Source organism: Falco cherrug, chromosome 14, assembly GCF_023634085.1.
Source record: "Falco cherrug isolate bFalChe1 chromosome 14, bFalChe1.pri, whole genome shotgun sequence".
In the NCBI taxonomy this organism is placed as follows: domain Eukaryota; kingdom Metazoa; phylum Chordata; class Aves; order Falconiformes; family Falconidae; genus Falco; species Falco cherrug.
The window spans coordinates 20,292,285-20,310,346 of NC_073710.1; the positions used below are offsets into that span (position 1 = coordinate 20,292,285).

An 18,062-nucleotide genomic window follows, 5' to 3' on the forward strand; every position below is an offset into this window, starting at 1 on the left:
TGGCGGCACCACGGGGGCTGTGTGGCTAACGGATGGGGGGACAGGGTACCCTCCTCCTGCAGACCCCATGGGAGGTGGTCAGAGGGTCCCCGAGGCTTGGCCCCCCTACTCAGGTCCAGGGACAGCCCTAGGACAATCCTCACCCCAAGGATGGGGGTAACTCCCATGGGTGCCCTGGGGCTGAGCCCAAGGTGGCTGGCGGGGGGGGGGGGGGGGGCGCTGGGGAGAGCTGGCATCACCTGGGGGGGGTCTGTTTCCATGGTGACCTGCAAGGCAGGCTGCAGCCCCCCTGAATCACCCGGGGCAGCTGGTGCTGGTGGCTTCAGCCGCTTGGCTGGGCTGGATGTGAGCAGGTGGAGAGAGGGAGGGAAGAATGAAGTGATGGAGGGAGAGAGGGAGGGAGGGATGAAGGGATAGAGGGAGGGATGGAGGGACTGAGGGAGGGATAGAGAGAGGAAGGGATGGAGGGAAAGAGGGAGGGAGAGAGAGATGAAGGGAAGGAGGGATGGATGGGGGGATGGATGGAGGGAGGTAGGTATGAAATTAAATGATGGAGGGAGGGAGGGAGGATGTGGCACATGGACAAACAGTAAGAGGAGGGCTGATTGCTGCTCTAAAGCATGGATGAGCGGATGGAGAATGAGTGGAGGCCTAGATGGGTGGGTGGGTGACTAGATCGGTGAGTGGAGGGATGGAGGCATTGGTGGGTGGATAAGGGCATGGGTGAGGGATGGACGAGTGGATGAGTGGGTGGGCTGATGAGTGGAGGGAAAGGACGGTGGGTGATGGCAGGCCCCTGAACTTGGCTGGCTGCCCAGGGACATGTGCGCAGGCGTGAGGATGCTCAGGCAGGGCGGGGGGGGCACCCCGGGCCCCGGGGACACGCACCCACGGTGGAGGGAGCCCCACGCGAGTCCCCGCGGGGCGCTGCCGCTCCCGGCCGCCAGGGGGCGCCAGCGGCGGGTGCGGCGCACATGCGCAGAGGGTGAAGGGATGGGAGGGGGCGCTTTTGCCCCCGCGGCGCCCCGGCAACAAGTGCGGAGCGCTGATTGGCCGAGAGCCCCCCGGGGCGCACTGGGATTGGTCCCTCTGCGGCTGACCCAGACCTCCCCCAGCAGGGCCCGGCCGCGGGGCCGGAGACGGAGCGCGGCGCGAGTAGAACAGCCAATCAGAAAGGGGTGCGCAATGATGACCAATGGCCGACCAGCGTCGTTCGCGAAAAACCAATCAGCGTACTCCGAGCTGCTCCAGGCCCCGCCCCACGCGGAGACCGCCAAAACGGCGGGAGGCGGGCCGCTGTGGGCGGGTCCTCTTCGCGGCCCAGCCAATCGCGAGGGCGGGCGCACGGCGGCGCCGGGCTCGTTTGGGGCCGGTTCGGGGCCGACCCAGGCTCCCCGGTCGCGGCCGCCATGGAGCCGGCCGAGGTGGAGTTCCTGGCCGAGAAGGAGCTGGTGACGATCGTGCCCAACTTCAGCCTCGACCGGATCCATCTCATCGGGGTCGGCGGGGCCGGGGGGTGGGGACAGGCCTGGGGGAGGATCCCGGGGACAGAGGCTTAGGGGGAGCATGGGGGCAGACCTCAGGGCCTGGGGACAGGGGCCTGGGGACAGGGCGTGGGGGGGCTTGGGGACAGGGCGGGGGGGGGGGCTTGGGGACAGGGCCCGGCTGGGACTGGGGGTAGGGACTTGGGGGACAGGGCCTGGAGGGCAGGGCCGGGGCGGGGGCTGGGGACGGGGACTTGGGGGATAGAGCTCAGGGAGATTGAGATCAGGGTCTGTGGGGGTTTATGGACAGGCCTTGGGGGCAGGAGGGATTAGGTGTGGGGGATTGGGCCGAGGGGATTGGGATTGAGGGACCGGAGCTGGGGTCATCAGGGGACAGGGGCTGTGGGGATTGGGGGCAGGTAATAGGGGATGTGGGGCATGGGGAAGGAGCTGGAGGGATTGGGGGTCAGGTGTGATGGGGATGGAGGGATTAAAGGGGGACAGGGGCAGCGATGGGGCGGAGGGGGGAAGCAGGTTGGGACAGGAGGCAGGGCAGCCCCCCGGTGGTTTGGGAGGGGGCAGTGCTGTCCCCCACATCTCCGGTGCTTTTGCAGTGGGTGGCGCAGCCCCTGGCACCTGGGCCTTGGCTGGGGGCTGGCAGGGGTGACCGGCTGCCCTGAGTGCTGAGCCACCAGCCGAGGGGGGTCTGGATCTGGTGTTGGTGTTGGTGTCCACATGAAATGTGCTGGTGGTGCATGCTGTGCTCACTGCCACCCGCCTCTGAAAACACCTCAGTCTGAGCCCAGGGGGTTGCATTTCCAAGACAGATGTAATTTCTGACTATAACTTCTGTGAAATGCTTTGAAATAGAAAATGCACTGGAAACGTTAGTTATTACTTCTCAAGGGAGAGGAGGAAAAGTCTGAGAGCAAGAATTATGGGAAGCGAGAGGAGCAAATTCAGAAGCTATTTGACTCGGGCTTTCAGAATCCTCTGGAAACCTATGCTCTCTAGAGATGGCCAAGGCCAAATTAGCAGACAAATTCTGCAGTGTCCAAGCCCTCACTGCTGCCTTACTTTCATCTTCAATTCATCTTCCAGGGAGATCTGGGTCCTTTCAATCCTGGCTTGCCGGTGGAAGTGCCTGTCTGGTTGGCCATTAATCTGAAGCAGAGGCAGAAGTGTCGGCTCATTCCTCCAGAATGGATGGATGTTGGTAAGGATGGTGGCTTCAGCCCTGGGCTTCAGTTGGTGCAGCAGAAACATGAAGTTAACAAAAAATCTCTGGTTTTCAGCATTAGCAGGAAGCTTAATTCGACAAACACAAGGTAACTCTGAGAGAAGGATCTAATGTTCCACCACTGGAGTGCTTTATATTTACAGGAGATGTAATCTTTCCAGTTAAGTCAGGTATTTAACTTCTGTTCCTCTGATGAGGAGGAAGAACAAGGGTTAGATTGAATCCCCAGCCCTGACGCTCATCTCCAGCAGTAGTCACTGGTTTTCTGAGCAGCACTTGCATCTCTCGCAAGACTTGCTCAGAAAGAGCTCTGGGGACCTTGGATGACACTCTGTGAGGAGGGAAACCTTGGAGAGCATATATGTATGTTAATCACCAGTTCATTCACTCCATGAAATAATTTTCCTCAAGGGCATTGGAAATGGGAAGTCGTCTCACTCTCTAAAAAGTGAGAATCGTGGCACCCTCCCTTTTGTCATCTCGAGGGAAGCTGGGAAAGAGAAGGTAAACGGTGGAGCTGCAGTAAGAGGGAAGGTGCACCAAGCAGTCCTGCTTTATTCATTCAAGGGCACAAACACTGATTAGAGCAAGTGCTTTGTTGGTGAATGGAACATCTCCCAACAGGTGATGAGTTTGGGGGTCAAACTGGTGTGGATCCAGCCTCCCAGCATGGTGTGCTGTGTGGCTTCAATGTCCCTGTTAGCATCCTTGTGTGCTTTGTTACAGAAGCCTTTTACTGTCTGCATGTTGGTTCCAGCTTGAACACAGAGTCGGTCCTACAGAAACAGCACGTGGGTTTTCCTGGGGGCTAAAAATGTGCCTAGGGCATTCAAAGTCTGGCAATGCCTGACCATTCCTGGTTGTATTTTAGAAAAACTGGAGGAAATCCGGGACCAGGAACGTAAAGAGGACACCTTCACTCCGATGCCCAGTCCTTATTATATGGAACTCACAAAGCTGCTGTTAAACTAGTAAGTAGGAAATGTATTGTAACAGTTTCCGCCCGAGTACATACTGGCATAGACAATTTTTCAAGCTTTCGTTGGCAGCAAACCCAGAGGGCGGTGGGAAAGTGAGAGTTAATGGAGGTTTATTTCACAGCGTGCCAAGATCTCATTGCAGCAGTTTTCTCATGGTAACTTTGCATTTCAGTAACTTGGGGATTGCTTGTTCTGTGGCCTGATAATTGGGGCTGTGCCGCTTTATTGAGCGGCAGCTAAGCGTAGAGGCCTTGAGGATCGGCAACACGTTCCATGCCTGCAATCTGTTCAGCAGCCTGAACCCTCCAGGCTTCTTCCTTGGCTCTCCTTCAGGAGGAAAGCTCCTCTTTCCTCGGCCTGAGAAGCAGGAGACCGGGGATATTCCGACTCTGAACTCCTGCCTGCTGAGGCATTTCACTTGTAAAATGTGCTGGCTGGTATTTTTCCTAGCGCAGGCTCTTCTGACTTTAAGCCCTCTATTACGGCGGGGTGGTCATTTAAGCACTGGCTTTTCCTCTGGAGATGACGCTCTTGGCGTGCGGCTCCTTCCCTCACGCTAGAATAACCCTGACAGCTCTGTCCATGTGAATTGATCTGATCTCTCGAGGTCCTTATGGCAGCGCTGAATTGCCTTAATGGGAGGATGTGGCACAGCTCGTACAGTCCTTTCAACTTAATACTCTGATAGAGCCACGAGAGCACAGAGCCGGGGCTCTAATCGCAGCCGAGTCCTTTCAATTCCCTGGCTGCCTGTGAGTTTGGCCGGGTTATTGGCCCTCCGTGTACCTCGTACCAGCTGGGCAATTAAAGAGCAGAAGGATTCTAGTGAGAACCAGATGCTGCATCAGAGCTGAGCATTCCTGGGTAAATAAACTATCCCAGAAATCCCAGCAGCAGAAGTACCAGGCTGGATTTTAATGTTGAGTTGCAGGTTTTTTTCTCTATAGCAAACTGTTCTGCTTATGCCTCGGAGGGCTGAAGAACTGCCAACATTACTTACACCGGTGACATAACGTACGAGTCCCTCACAGCCTGTTCTGATCCTCTCCTCCTCCAGTGCCTCAGACAACATCCCCAAAGCCGATGAGATTCGAACACTGGTGAAGGATACCTGGGACACCCGGGTGGCCAAGCTGCGGCTGTCTGCGGACAGCTTCGTCAGGCAGCAGGAAGCTCACGCCAAGGTGCGGCGGGGGACGCGCGGGGCGAGGTTTGCCAGCTCCGTGCTGGGAGGATTCCAGATGCCGTGCGATTGTGTGGGCTTGTGACTGATGAGAGCTGCTCGTGAAAATGCTGGTTGGGGCATGTTTTTCCTGGGTTGTGGGTATGTCAGTTGGGATCTAAAGCCATATGCTGAAACCTTGCTTTATGGGCTGGTTGCAGCTCCCCGTGCCTTATGGAAATAGCGCTCTTGTTGCTCGTGTGCTTCTCTTGACTGGGGGTGGCAGCTGGGCCAGTCCCTTGGGGTGTCACCGAAGGAAAAGTGCGGGCTGCAGAGCTGCTTTCAGAGTTCCTTGTCCTCCACTGCAACAGGGCTGTTTCCCCACATTCTGTTATTTTCTCTTTTAGCTAGATAACTTAACCTTGATGGAGATCAACACAACCGGGACTTTCCTTACTCAAGCCTTAGATCACATGTACAAGCTCCGGACTAACCTTCAGCCTGGTGAGAGTGCTCAGTCCCAGGATTTCTGAGGTACTAGCCAGGCCGGCCCCCAAACCTCTGAGGAGAGGGCAGTGGAAAGGAGCAGGCTCCCTCCTCACCTCCATCTGGCCAGCTTCCACCTCCCTGCGCAGATCTCCTGAAGCCACCCAAGCCTGCAGCCCCTCCTCGGCACACGGGCTGTGGTTCCCTTTCGGTGTGTGTGCAGGCAGGGGAGGGAGCAGGCGGCTGGGAACCGCTCCAGAGCTGCCAGTGGCCCAGGAGCATCCCTGTACGGCAGCTCCTATGTGCTCCCTCTTTGCAGAGGTGGGCCTCTCTCTTGGATTCGGAGATCTGCTTGCTGCAGGTGGTGGCTTGCCAGCACTAGGCTGCTGTCTAATGATGTCAGGCAAATCTCTCCACCCTGGAGAGTGTGGGTGTACTTCATAGAGGGAACTTCTGAGGGCAGCACAGGCCACACACTGGCTTGAAAGCAATAAATTTCTAGGCGGTGCTTCGCCATGAATTTTCTCAGAGCCTTGAAAAGGGGGAAGATGTGCTGGCAATGAGAGGTGTCTGCTACTCTGCTGGGGAGATCAGCTGGGAAGCAGATCCATCTGCTCTTTGGAGAAGGACAAAAGGAAATTATTTTCCCTCTCCAAAGCCAGGCTGTCTTGTAATATCATATGTCTGACTTTTTTTTTTTTTTTTTTAAATATTTAAATCTGAAACTGTGTGTATAAAAAATAAAGTAGTTTTTTTAAAATTGCAGCTGAGTGAATGGCATCAAATTAGTCACCCTGTTCTGTCGCACGCTGTGCATCAAGCATACGTGGGTTAAACAATGCTTGGAAAAACCCGCAGCTCTCCTCCTTTGGCTCCAGCCCCGTTCTCCTGCGGCAGACCGACAGGCAAGGGCAGGATCCTCGCCGGCGTCGGGCTGCGTTGATGGCAGACGTAATTATTACGGGCGAGGGGGAAATGCCGGCTCAAACCCAACGGCGGCAAGCCGCGAGCGGTGCCCTTCCCCGAGCATCTGGGCCAGCCTCCGTGCAGCTCCTGCCTGCCATCTGTGCCCTGCCTGCCTCGCTGCTTCCCTCAGCACTGCCTGCAGCGGCCAGGGCTGCGACCAAAGGGCTCTGACAAGGTGGCAGTGGCAGGAGCTGCTCGCGGTGAGGCTGGGGGATGCTTGGAGCAGGGCTGACTTCCCATCGCCAGTGGGGGAGAAAGAATCCTTTGCCGTCATTGTGGAAGAGTTTATTTTTTTTGGATGTTTTCAGAAATTACAGCAATATATTCATAAATACCTAATTACTACATTCAACAAATAATATATTACATTACAATTAATTCAAACAAGTACACTTAGAACATGTTTAGGGTTTGGGTTTTTTTTTTTTTTTTTCTCCTTTTTGGGTTTTTTGTTTTGTTTTGTTTTCTTTCACAGCATCTAAACTGCCCCCAGCAGGCTCTGCCTTCCTTCCCCTCCTCGCAGCCCTCCCAGGCTCTGGCGCAGCTGCTCCAGCAATTCTGCATGGGGTACGTACAGACACAACTGCTTGCCATGGCCTCGGGGGGAATAATGCTGAGAAATTGGTCCAAAAAACATGATTATGGGCTGGTGAGGGGGGAAAGTCTCAGCACAGGAGCTGCTACGAAGCAAGGCTACATCCCAGCCAGGCTCCTACCCGCAGCCTCATCACGGCACGGTGGCGGCAAGGGATAAATTGCCGCTGATTTTCTAGCCCTGGCTTCTTCCCCCCCCCGCCCCCAACCCCAGCACACGGGAAGGGAAAAAGCGAGACGAGCAGCAAGCATATTTTGCCGTGTTAAAATTCATTGTGAAGCCTGGAGTTGGCAGCGGCTAGGCCAGAGGCTGGCGATGCAATTGGGGATTTAAAAAAGATTAAACTAATTTCTGTCACAAGGGCATTTTGCTTTTTAATCTTGCACAGCTTTTTTTTTGGTGAAGCCAATGGGAGACTGGGGAGCTGGTGGTGGGGGGGGGGGTGTTAATGCTTTCTTTGAGAGTGCAACAAGGGAATTTAAAGCAGAAAGCAGAGGTCACCTTTTCCCATAGACGTGAGCTTGTCTTGTGGTGAATTAAAAAAAAATAATAAATAATTGTAAAAATAATAATAACAAAAAAATACAAAACCTCCCTGGGGAGTTGGGGCACACAATGATTACAAAGTGGCTAAAAATGGCACCTTGTGGCACCAAGCCTGAACCTGCCACCCTGGCCCGGCGCTGCCATCGTGCTTCACTGCGGCACTGCCGGCAGCGAGCCTCAGGCAGCCCCTGCCCGCCGGCGGGCACCGGGATGGGCAGGGAGAGCTTGACCTGGCTTGGCCCTGTGGTGCCACCAACCCCAACCCCACGGGCAAAGCCCGGCTACCCCTGCCCCAACTGCCTTAGCACCACTCTGATTGTCTTGGTGTTTTGGGGGGGACATGACAAGGACCCCCCAGCGCCACCCATCCCCAAACCCTCCAGCCCTCTCGGCGCAATTGCGTTGTATTTTTAATTTGGCAGATGGGAGCCCACACAAGGCTGAGAAACCACCCGGCACTGTGACACCCACAGCTGCCCAGATGGGCCAGAAAAAGGTCCAGAAACAAAAAAACCAAAAAGGGTAAAAAAAAAAAACCAAACCAAACCCAAACCCCAGGAGGAGGAGGGTGGTGGAAGGGCTCAGCTCCAGGTTCCCAAGGGGCTGGTGGTAGGACAGCACCTGCCCCACTGGAAAAGGGGATTTATTTTCCCTGTTTTAAAATTCTTCTAAAACAATATCTTTTCTGTCCTGACCAGCAGCAGTACAAACACTAAAAGCAACTTAATCCTTTTGCCAAAAAAAAGAAAATAAGAGGGAGGCAGAAGGGGGGGGGGGGGGAAGGGGAAAAAAAAAAGCAAAAAAAAAAGCAGAAACATATTAAAAAAAAGGCAAGCTTTTTATAACAATAATTAAAGTAATAAAAACATACAAAACTTTTCCTTTTTTTAATATATATACACAATACAAGGCTGAAGCACCTTTTTTTTTTTTTTACTTTTAAATTGCAAAACCAGGGTGAATGGCTCTGACAAGGTACCCCCGCTGGGGCCCACCACCAGCGCGTCTCTGCCCCTTACCCCCAAACAGGAACAAAAAGGTACCTTCAACCAGTTTATTGACTTTATTGTTTTATAGCGAAGTGCATTTCCAGTGGAAAGCCCCGGGGGGTGGAGGGAAGGCTCCCAGTGCCATGGCAGGGGGGCTCGGCCGCTGCTGGCCAGCCATCCTGCACCCAGCCCCACAGGGCTCCTCCGGCTTTAGTGTTGGTGGAGTCTTTAATTGTAATTAAAAAAACCAAACCAAAAAAAAAAAACCAACCCCCCCCCCAAAAAATAATAAAAAAAATAAACCCAACAAAAAATGAGCATTATAAAGTGTGGGTGGGTGGAGGGGGGCCGCAGCACCCTGCCCCCGGGAGGAGAGCCTGAGCCGGGCTGGCGGTTGCTTGCAGAGGGCCAGCAGCCAGTGGGGGGTGGGAGGGGATGGGATGGGGGCTGCTCGCCGGTCAGGTGGGCTCCCCTCCCGGCTCCCGTGCTCCTTTGCTTCATGCATGGCACATTCTCCGTTTTTGTTGTTGGTTTTTGTTTTTTTTTTTTTTTTAATTTTATTTTTTTAGCTTCAAACCTCCCAGTGAAAAATATTAAATATTCAAGGTAATAAAATAGATTATTATTTCTAGACTATATGTTCGGCCTAGCCCAAGGAGCGTCACCTGGGATACCCCTTGAAATAACCCCTAGACCACTGCATTGCAGGCAAGGCAAGGCACTTCCGCAGGTGATCCAGCTCGGCTTGCAGGCGCTCACGCTCCGAGACCATCTTCTGCTTCTGGGTCCTTAATTCCTGCAGGCAGCCGAGGGGGAGAAGACAGTCAGGGCAGGCAGCGGGGCAGCCACCAGGCCAGGGGTGCAGGGGTGGGATCCCTCCTGGGGTGCTGGGCTCGCCTGGGTGGCCCACGGGGGATGTGGGGTGCCTGTGCGGTGGCATAGGGTGGGGGGCACTGGAAGGGACAGGGAGGGGACACTGCAAGGGACTGGTACTGCAGGAGGATGGGACACTGCAAGGGATGGACAGTGCAGGAGAACGGGGCGCTGCAAGGGAGGGGGAGGGGACACTGCAAGGGATGGACAGTGCAGGAGAACGGGGCGCTGCAAGGGACTGGTACTGCAGGAAGATGGGACACTCTAAGGGATGGATATTGCAGGAGAACGGGGCACTGCAAGGGAGGGGGAGGGGACACTGCAAGGGATGGACAGTGCAGGAGAACGGGGCGCTGCAAGGGAGGGGGAGGGGACACTGCAAGGGATGGACAGTGCAGGAGAACAGGGTGCTGCAAGGGAGGGGGAGGGGACACTGCAAGGGATGGACAGTGCAGGAGAACGGGGCGCTGCAAGGGACTGGTACTGCAGGAAGATGGGACACTGTAAGGGCTGGATATTGCAGGAGAACGGGGCACTGCAAGGGAGGGGGAGGGGACACTGCAAGGGACCGGTACTGCAGGAGGATGGGACACAGCACAGGTATTGCAGAGGGCCGGGGCACTGCAAGGGACGGGTGCGCTAGAGGCGGACAGGGTGCCCGGTACTCACCGCCATGCTGTGCGAAAGCTGCTCTGCCGTCAGGCTCAGGCTGTAGTGCTGGGCCTCCAGCCGCCGGCACTGGGTCTGCAGCACTTGGCGCTCCAGGTTTTGTTCTGTAAGGCCCAGAGGAGAGGGGCTGAGCACCGGCTCCTCCGGTGCAGGACCGTGCCCGAGCACCGGCATGTCACTGCGGAGGATGCCAGCCCGGCACAAGGCTCTGCCCAGCCAGCAGCCATCACCTCCAGCATCCCTGCATATCCCCTGCGCTGCCCGCGAGGAACCTGCGAGGTTCCTCCCGCTGGGAGGGCTTTGGGCAGCTGTGAATACATGAATTTTTCACTTATATATCCATTTTCACCAGTGCCTGTTGCTTTTGTGCTGCTCCTGCAGTTCTGGGGAGCCACCGGTGCTTCCCCAGCCTGTCCCAGCAGGAGCTGGAGATGCCTGGCTAGGGAACGGAGTGGTTTCACCCAGGGAAACTGAGGCACGAAGTGGGGGTTTACCCTCCCTACCCCTGCCCTACACACCCACCACCACACCACCCCCTACCTTCTATATGTTCCTGGTAAGCTTCAAAAATTGCCTCAATCCCTTGCCACTTGGGCCTGGGGTACTCTTCCTCTTCTTCCTCCTCCTCCTCCTCTTCCTCTTCCTCAGAGGCCGAGTCGTGGGGCAGTGGGGGCAGCGCCCGGTGGGGCAGTGGCCCCTCAGCTGTGCCGTTGTGCGGGGGGGCGGCCAGGCGGCTGGTCGCCTGCAGCTCAGGGATGTTGTAGTGGATGGAGGCATCAAGCTTGTGGTTCTGCTCTGCCGTCAACGCCGTCGTCCCCCCTGCAGGCACCAAGCATCAGCCCCCTGCCCACTCCCCGTGCCCCCCGCCTGCTCCCTGCATACCCCACCCTAATGCTACCCTCCCCGAGACTGCATCAAGAAAGATGCTCCCCTCAAGGTATTAATCTCCTCCCACCTCTGGGCCCTTTTTGGGGGGCTGCAGCATCTGTGGGTTTTCTTCATCCCCTGCCCACTGGAGTAACTTTATTTTCCTCACTCACTGAAATGAGCTGGGGGGAACAGAGCTGTATTATCCCAGCACCTTACTTTTAGCTTTACCGATAAGCTGGGATGCTCCAGCAACAAGGTTGCCAGTGAATTTTGCACCCTCAGCGGTGCCAGACCCCAGCTGGGGGACAAAGGGGTCTCCTATCCCACAGGGATGCTAGCCCAGTGGTACCCAGCCTGCTTCCCGCATCCCTGCCGTTACCTTTGTGCTTCTGCAACGCCTTCTGGGTGGACTGCAGCACCGACTCGTGGAACTGGTGGGCGAATTCCTCGGCAATGAAGGGCTCCCAGGGCTTGCTCTTGCCATTCATGCTGTGAGACAGTGGCACTGGGATGTCCTTGGGGAGGGGACCCCTGACGTAGCTGAGGATGCTCAGTGCCTTCTTCCCAGGGTGCCCATCGCTCAGCCGGGGCTTCTCTGCCGGCACGGTGGCCAATTCTTTAGCCCTCGGCAGCTCCTGGGGTCTCAGCTGGTCTAACCTGCCGGGTTCCACCGTCTTCTGCACCTCTGGCACGGAGACAGCGATGCCCACGGGTTTATCTGGATCCAGCAGGAGTGGCGGCACCGGCGGCTCTTTGGGCACAGGAGGAGCAGTCAGCTGCAGTCGGGGCTGCGTGCCCCCCGCAAGGCAAAGCTGAGCCCCCCATCCCGCCGGGCAGGGGATGCTCCCGGCCAGCCGAGAGCCAGGGAAGGATGAGGCATGCTTACCAGTGGTGTGGCCACTGGGGCTGTCCCGCGGGGAGCTCTTCACCACCACGGCGGCCGGCGTGGTCTTCTGCTTCATGGCCTGGAGCATCTCCACCAGCTTCTCCTTGTCTGCAGCATGGGAAGCTGAGGTTTAGTGTAGCCTCTGCTCAGCAGAGCAAGCTCACGGCCCCAGACAGCACCCCTCCGTGGCACCCCCCAAACCAGGCAGTGGGGATCCCCTAAGCCAGGGCCGGGCCAAAGCGTGCGCGGGGCATGGCTGTTACCTTTCCTCTTCTCAGCACTGATGTGTGTGAGGTTGAAGATGGTGAGGAAGCGCTTCTTCTCCTCGAAGTTGGGACTGTTGTTCATCTCGTCAGGGCTGTACCGGGTGGAGAGTGGGAGGCGTGGGGAGGGCGTGCGGCGCTTGCTCTGCACCGTTGGTGGCGAGGGGCTCCTCTCCCGCAGCATCCGCCGGCGTTTGCGCCGTTTCTGGCTCAGCAATTCCTCCTTCTGCTGCTGCGTGGTGAGGCCGAAGAGCTGCAGGAACTCCAGCTTCTGGGGCACCGAGGGGGAGAGCAGAGCAGGGTGACCCCTGGACCTAGTTTCCATCCCCATCTCCATCCTCATCCCAAACCCCACCCCATCCCCCTTCTCCACATCTCCATCCTCATCCCCATCCCCATCCTGGTCTCCATCCCTATCCCTGTATCTCCATCCCCATCCTCATCTTCATCCTGATCTCCACCCCCATCCTCAGCCCAATCCCCATCTCCATCCCTGTCCCCATCCTCCTCCCAATCGCCGCCCTTACCCCCATCCCAAGCCCCATTCCTGTCCCCATCTCCATTCCCACCCCCATCCCTAAACCCCTGGTGCCTCTGCAGCCAGCTGGGGATTGTGGTTGCACCGCAGCGCAGGGACCTGGTGCCTGAGGAGGGGCTGCTCCCCTGGGGGACAGAGGGGACAGGGGACAGCAAGGGACAGCAGTACCTCAGAGGATGTGTCCAGCTTCAGCGGGGGCTGCTCGGCCACGCAGCGCAGATGGGCCCGCACCTCCTCCTCATCGCTGTCGTCGCAGGAGTCGTCCAGGTCGTAGTAGTAACCTGGGGATGGGGAGAGCTGGTGTGAGACTGGGGAGACCATGGGGACCTGCTGGGACCCCGCTGGGGACAGATGCAGCAGGGTGCCAGTGCAATGAGGCAGGATACTGCGGGAGGAGCAGTGGGGGTCCAGTGTGGGTCCCAGCAGGGCAGGGGGTGTAACCCAACAGAGCCCGGCCCCCCTCCACCAGCTGTGGGACCCTGGAGGGCATCGCCCACCCCCGGGTCCCCGCTCAGCATTGCTCTGGGCCGGGTGGCAGGGGCTCGGCAGGCGGGTTAATGGGGCATGGCTCTGGGGAGGCTGCGGCTGAGCCCCCAGCCCTGCTGGAGGGGGTATGGCAATGCCTGCCCCGCGCCCCCCCCCCCCCCCCAAAGCGCTCCGTCTCCTCACTGCTGTTCTTATCCATGCTCGCAGAGTCCCATTAATATTTAAAGGCCGCTTATTAGCCTCAGTTCATCATTTATTAATTGGGCATGTCTAGAGCAGAGGATTTACCGAGCCGCTCAGCTTGCGGGAGCATTTGCATTGCAGGCTGCCGGCATCCCCAGGAGACTCGCCGGCTGCCCCCACCCACCACCAGGTCCCAGTGCCGGGGCAGGGGGGGTCCCCAGCACGGTGCAAACCCAGCACCTCACCTTTCTCACGGGCCTCCCGCCGCCGCCGCTCCTCCAGGTCGAGTTTGCTGACCAGCCTGCGGTGCTGCTGCACGAACTCGTCGTAGATGTACATGGGGTCCTGCGCACGGGGTGGGGGGGGGTCGGTATGGGGAGCTGGGCTTGGTGGCCTCGGTGAAGGGGGCGGCTGGGGGTCTTTGCTGGCCCAGGATGCTCTGCGTGGACTTCTCCAGCTCAGTTAGGAAGGGGGTGTGGGTGAAGCCCCCATGCTCTGGGGCACCGGGCTCCCGTCCTGGTGGGTATTTCTCCAGAGCATCCCTCTTCCTCGGTCCCTCCTCCAGCTTCTCAGGGCAGAATACCCTCTCCACCTTCACCAGTGGGATGCCCTGACGGCTGGGCTCGAAGGGGGCTGGGTGGCCATGGAGGGCGTGGGGCTCAGGGAGGCGCCGGGGGGGCTCGGGGGTGCTCTCCATCAGCGAGACAGGGTTCCAGAGGGATGTGGCGACAGGGTGGTGCTGGGGCTTGGGGGAGATGAGTGGTGGGGGGCCGCCGAAGTGCTGACCCGGTTCCCGGACACTCGGCTCGTGGCGGTTCGATCCTGACCTGAGGGGAAAGGAGAGGACCGGAGAGGTGAGGGGCCAGCACTGATGCCAGAGAGCCGGCTGCACCCTGGCACTGAGCTGCTTTTGAGGGAGAAATGCAGGGGTTAGGGCCACCTGGCGGGGTTTGCGTATGTGGGGCTGCCACAGCCATCCCCTCCTGTGCCACTGCCCTGAAGGACAGCGGACAGAGTTAAGCCTGCTCCCGGGTAGGCTGAGCAGGGATGTGGCTGCATCCCTGTGGCACCAGGCAGGGGACTCCAGGCTCAACCCCCACCCCCCCCCCAGCTGCCCGTCATGGGGACAAGAGAACCACCAGCCCTGGCACAACCCTGCTCCCCCAGCAGCAAGGGCAGTGCCCCGGTGCAATCCTCCTCCAACAGCCGGGGACAGCGCCAGCCCGTTAGTGGGATAAATATTTCATGCGCCCAAGCTGTGCATTTAACGCTTTTCCGCTCCGGTGCCCCAGACCTCTGTGCACAGAGCAGCAAGTTCAGCCCTGTGTTGCCATCACCACCCCGGCACCGCGTCCCCACCGGTGGGAAGCACCGCCTGCCTTGCTGGGGATCGGTCCCTCTCCCCACTGCATGTGGGCAGCCCCGGGGTGGGGGTGAGGATGAGGATGGGTATCCCCCAGCTGCAGGTGTTCCGGGTGACCTTGCTCTCTCCTCTCTGGTTTGGGGTGGGAGGAACGAACGGATGGGGAAGGGAGACTGCGGCAGACACTCGCCTTTGTGCCACCCCACAATCCGCTGCTTATTATCCTTGATGAGCTGTGCTAATCCCCTGGATACCCAAAAATAACAAAGGGAGCCAGCAGCAGAGCTGGCTGGATGAGCCTGCACTGCTTAAGCACTCAGCAACGGGGACGAGCAAGGCCCTGTCAATCAGGGGGTGCAGGCACGCTCCCCTGCTCCCCACAAAAAGTGCCTGGGTTTGGGGCAGATGCTTCCCCCCCAACACAGGGCATCCCACCGCCTGGGTCCGCTGCACAGGGGGGAGCTGCAATTAGCAGTGCCGGGTGCCTGGGCAGCACCTGGCTGCTCGCCGCTGGCCCCCAGCCACCTCCTGGGCTCGTCGCCTGCCGATGCGCAGATGTCGGGCACCGGCAACGCCTGGCATTGCCAACGCAGCCGGCCTGGCTGGCACCGCGTGATGGGGACCTGCTGGTGCCGGCCAAGCACAGCGGCTTCTGCTCACGGGGATGTGCAACGAGCGAGGGGCACAGCTACAGCATGCTGGCTACCTAGTGCGGGGGCCAGAGCCGGCTAATGGGGCAGGCACAGCCACAGGGAGACAGTGGAAAACCCTATAGATATTACAGCAGGGATGGCTGCAACATGGGAAAACACAACTTGGTTTCAGGGGGAAGCTCCATCCCTGGAGTGGGGCAGGCAACATCCCTACCTGGGGTGCTCGGGCCGATGCTCGGGCTCGGGCTGGCTCGGGGCACGCCCCATGTCCAGGTGCTGCTCCAGCACTTGTTGCCGGAACTCCGAGACTTGAGATTGCCGATCTTCCTTCTCCTGGCGCAGCCGGCGCTGCCGGGCCAGCCACTTCTCCTCCTCGTTGGTGCGGTGGATGAGCAACGCCGTGGCTGCGCTGCTCCCCGGCAGCGGGAACACGTTGTGGTTGGGGATGAGGCTGGGCACGGGGTGGTGGGAGGCTGGTGGCTGGTGCAGTGGGTGCTGGATGGGCTTTGGCGTCGGAAGCACCGAGTCCTTGAGTTTCTCTGGGTTGGAAAGGGGGTGCCGGAGTCAGGGCACAGAAAGGGGGGGGCCACTCACAGCCAGCTGTTCGCTATCGGGGTGTTCTGGGGTGTGTGCCCCCCCTCAAGCATCGCTGTGGGCGGGAGGCACCCAGAGCCGTGGGGCAGCCACCAGCCTGAGCCTGGAGGTCCCCTGCCCACGTGGCGCGGGGGGGGCTGCCCGCTCACCGCCAGCCCAGCTGCCAGGCATGCCGTGGCACTGGGCACAGTGCCGCCCCGGACCCAGTCAGATGGCACAGGCACCGCGCCGCCTCTCCGACAGCCACGGCAGCTGGGCTTTTGGCAAAGCGAGCTGGCAGCCAGGCGAGCCCAGCTCCATCCCAGGCCACCTCCCGGGGCCACCAACCCCCTCGGCTTTGCCATCTGGAGGGGAAAGGGGACCACGGCTAGCTGTGCTGAGGGTGGCAGCCCCCCACCTGTCACGCCTGGGGACGTTACCTGGTCTGCTGGGCACCAGCGGCTCTGCCGGCTTGCCCCGCTCCTCGGCTGGGTGCCCCCGCAGCCCGTGCAGCTCGGCCACGGGGAGGAAGGGCCCTTCCATGGCTTTCACCATGCTCAGCTCCTTCTCCCGGGCACGCTCCCGCTGCCGCTCCAGCTCCCGTTCCCGCTCCTTCTCCCGCTCTCGCTCCAGCTCCTTCTCGCGTTCCCGCTCCCGTTCACGCTCCTTCTCCCGCTCCCGGTCGGCTTCTCGCTCCCGCTCCTTCTCCCGCTCCCGCTCGCGCTCCCGCTCCCTCTGCCGCAGCTCCTCATCCATTTGCAGCCTGCAAAGAAAACCCCCCAAAAAAAAAACAAAAAAAAAACCAAACCACCAACCCCCAAACAACCCCCAGATGTTTGTTAGCATCCCCTGGAAAGTCCTGTCCGCTGCCCACCCCGGCCATCATCCCCGCTGTACCTCTCAGCGGCGAGGCTGGAGATGCGCTCGGACTGCAGGGCAGAGAGGGAGGAGTGCGAGAGCTCGGGGGGGTACCGCACCCCCGAGAGGTGCAGGTGCATGGCCGAGGGGTGCAGGGGGGGCAGCGAGCCCGGTGCCGGCAGCGGGTAGAAGGGGGACCGCAGCGCCGACAGGCAGTATGACTCGTCCATCCTGGGAAGACAGGGATGCTCAGCAGGATGCACCACTCGGAGGGAGAAAGAAACCCTCAATTCCTCCCCACTGGGAGTGACCCCAGGCTGGATGGGGGCTGCCTTCTACTGGGAAAGGGGTTTGGAGAGCCCAAAAATCCCTCAGTGCAGCACCACAGCAGGCTCCCACCTCCCCAGCCCCCGGGCTCATCCTCCAGCATTCCCCGAGGACACCCAGGCCACTGGCCGATGCCCACCTGAAGGCAGGGTGCGGGAAGGGGTGATGCGTCAGGTAGCTGGGGTGGTAGTAAGCGGCGGCGGCAGCCGGATCCAGGCCGAGGGGTGGCAGGGAGGACATGCGGAGGTCCTCGGCGGTGTGGTAGGGACGGAAGCTGCGCAGGTAATCCTCAGTGACAGCGCTGGGAGGCACCACGTGGTGGACCGGCCGCTGCAGGCTGGGGGAGCAGGGAGATGGTCACCATCCCACCCTGTCCCCCTGGGGAGATGTCACTCCCCCACAGAGATGCCTGGTGGGACCAGACTCCGCAGGGGACACCTGCATCCTGCAACCCCCCCACCATCCATTGCTGACAGACTCACTTGAGAGGTGGGAAGCGGGAGTCCTGGACCACGGAGCTGGGGGGCAGCCCAAAGGAGTAGGGTGTCCCCAGGAGGTGGGAGGGGACGGCAGGCCCCCCTGCTTTCTCCTGTGCAAGGGGGGGCTCTGAGATGAGGCGCTCGCGGCCACCGCTGCTGCTGCCTCGCGACCCTGCTTCTTGCTGGAAGGCAAAGAGGCAGAAATGCCAAGCTGGGCGTCAGGCAGGGGGGCAGGGATGTGGGGGGGGGGTCCCTGCTACATCCCCACCCCAAGTGTCCTAGTGAGTGACCCAGTGGGTCCCCAGTGTGCCCACAGGGTCCCTGACTGGCACCAGTACCCAGGGGAGGATGCATCTGCTGGAGCATCCTCCCATATTCCAGCTGTCCAATGAGGGCTGGAGGGGTGTGAGGGGCCGGGGGCGTGGGGTGGGGTGGGGGGTGCAGGGGGGCACCAGCGGAGGGGGCACCAGCTGGAGAGGGCGTGCTGAAGCCAGGGCAGTGCTGACAGCAGGACACACATTACCTGCCTGGAGATTTACGGGCCGCTTTGTTCTCCAGAGCTATTAATCATCTGGGGAGGATACAGACGTGGC

General features: G+C 59.4%; 2 protein-coding genes across 2 annotated transcripts in view; one reads left to right on the forward strand and one right to left on the reverse strand.

Moving 5' to 3' along the window:
• Positions 1–1,317: 1,317 nt before the first annotated feature.
• Positions 1,318–6,117, forward strand: GINS2 (GINS complex subunit 2). The gene is made up of 5 exons (XM_055726631.1): positions 1,318–1,499; positions 2,586–2,700; positions 3,596–3,695; positions 4,762–4,888; positions 5,274–6,117. Exons 1-5 carry the CDS (start codon positions 1,410–1,412, stop codon positions 5,397–5,399), a joined length of 558 nt encoding a protein of 185 aa, XP_055582606.1. The 5' UTR covers positions 1,318–1,409; the 3' UTR covers positions 5,400–6,117.
• A 2,862-nt stretch (positions 6,118–8,979) lies between these two features.
• The window catches only part of GSE1 (Gse1 coiled-coil protein), a 100,066-nt gene continuing 90,983 nt past the window's right edge, over positions 8,980–18,062 (reverse strand). The window contains 14 exon segments of the mRNA XM_055726630.1: positions 8,980–9,244; positions 9,991–10,094; positions 10,531–10,809; positions 11,240–11,611; positions 11,747–11,854; positions 12,010–12,280; positions 12,716–12,828; positions 13,462–13,582; positions 13,584–14,043; positions 15,447–15,771; positions 16,246–16,568; positions 16,703–16,894; positions 17,130–17,327; positions 17,473–17,651. Of these exon segments, the coding sequence (XP_055582605.1) occupies positions 9,110–9,244; positions 9,991–10,094; positions 10,531–10,809; positions 11,240–11,611; positions 11,747–11,854; positions 12,010–12,280; positions 12,716–12,828; positions 13,462–13,582; positions 13,584–14,043; positions 15,447–15,771; positions 16,246–16,568; positions 16,703–16,894; positions 17,130–17,327; positions 17,473–17,651 (3,180 nt within the window). The 3' untranslated portion in view covers positions 8,980–9,109.

Coding starts and splice junctions, on each gene's coding strand:
- GINS2 (XM_055726631.1), top strand. CDS start 1,410: ATGGAGCCGGCCGAGGTGGAGTTCCTGGCCGAGAAGGAGCTGGTGACG. Junction 3,696..4,761: donor ACAAAGCTGCTGTTAAACTA/GTAAGTAGGAAA, acceptor CTCCTCCTCCAG/TGCCTCAGACAACATCCCCA. Junction 4,889..5,273: donor AGCAGGAAGCTCACGCCAAG/GTGCGGCGGGGG, acceptor TTTCTCTTTTAG/CTAGATAACTTAACCTTGAT.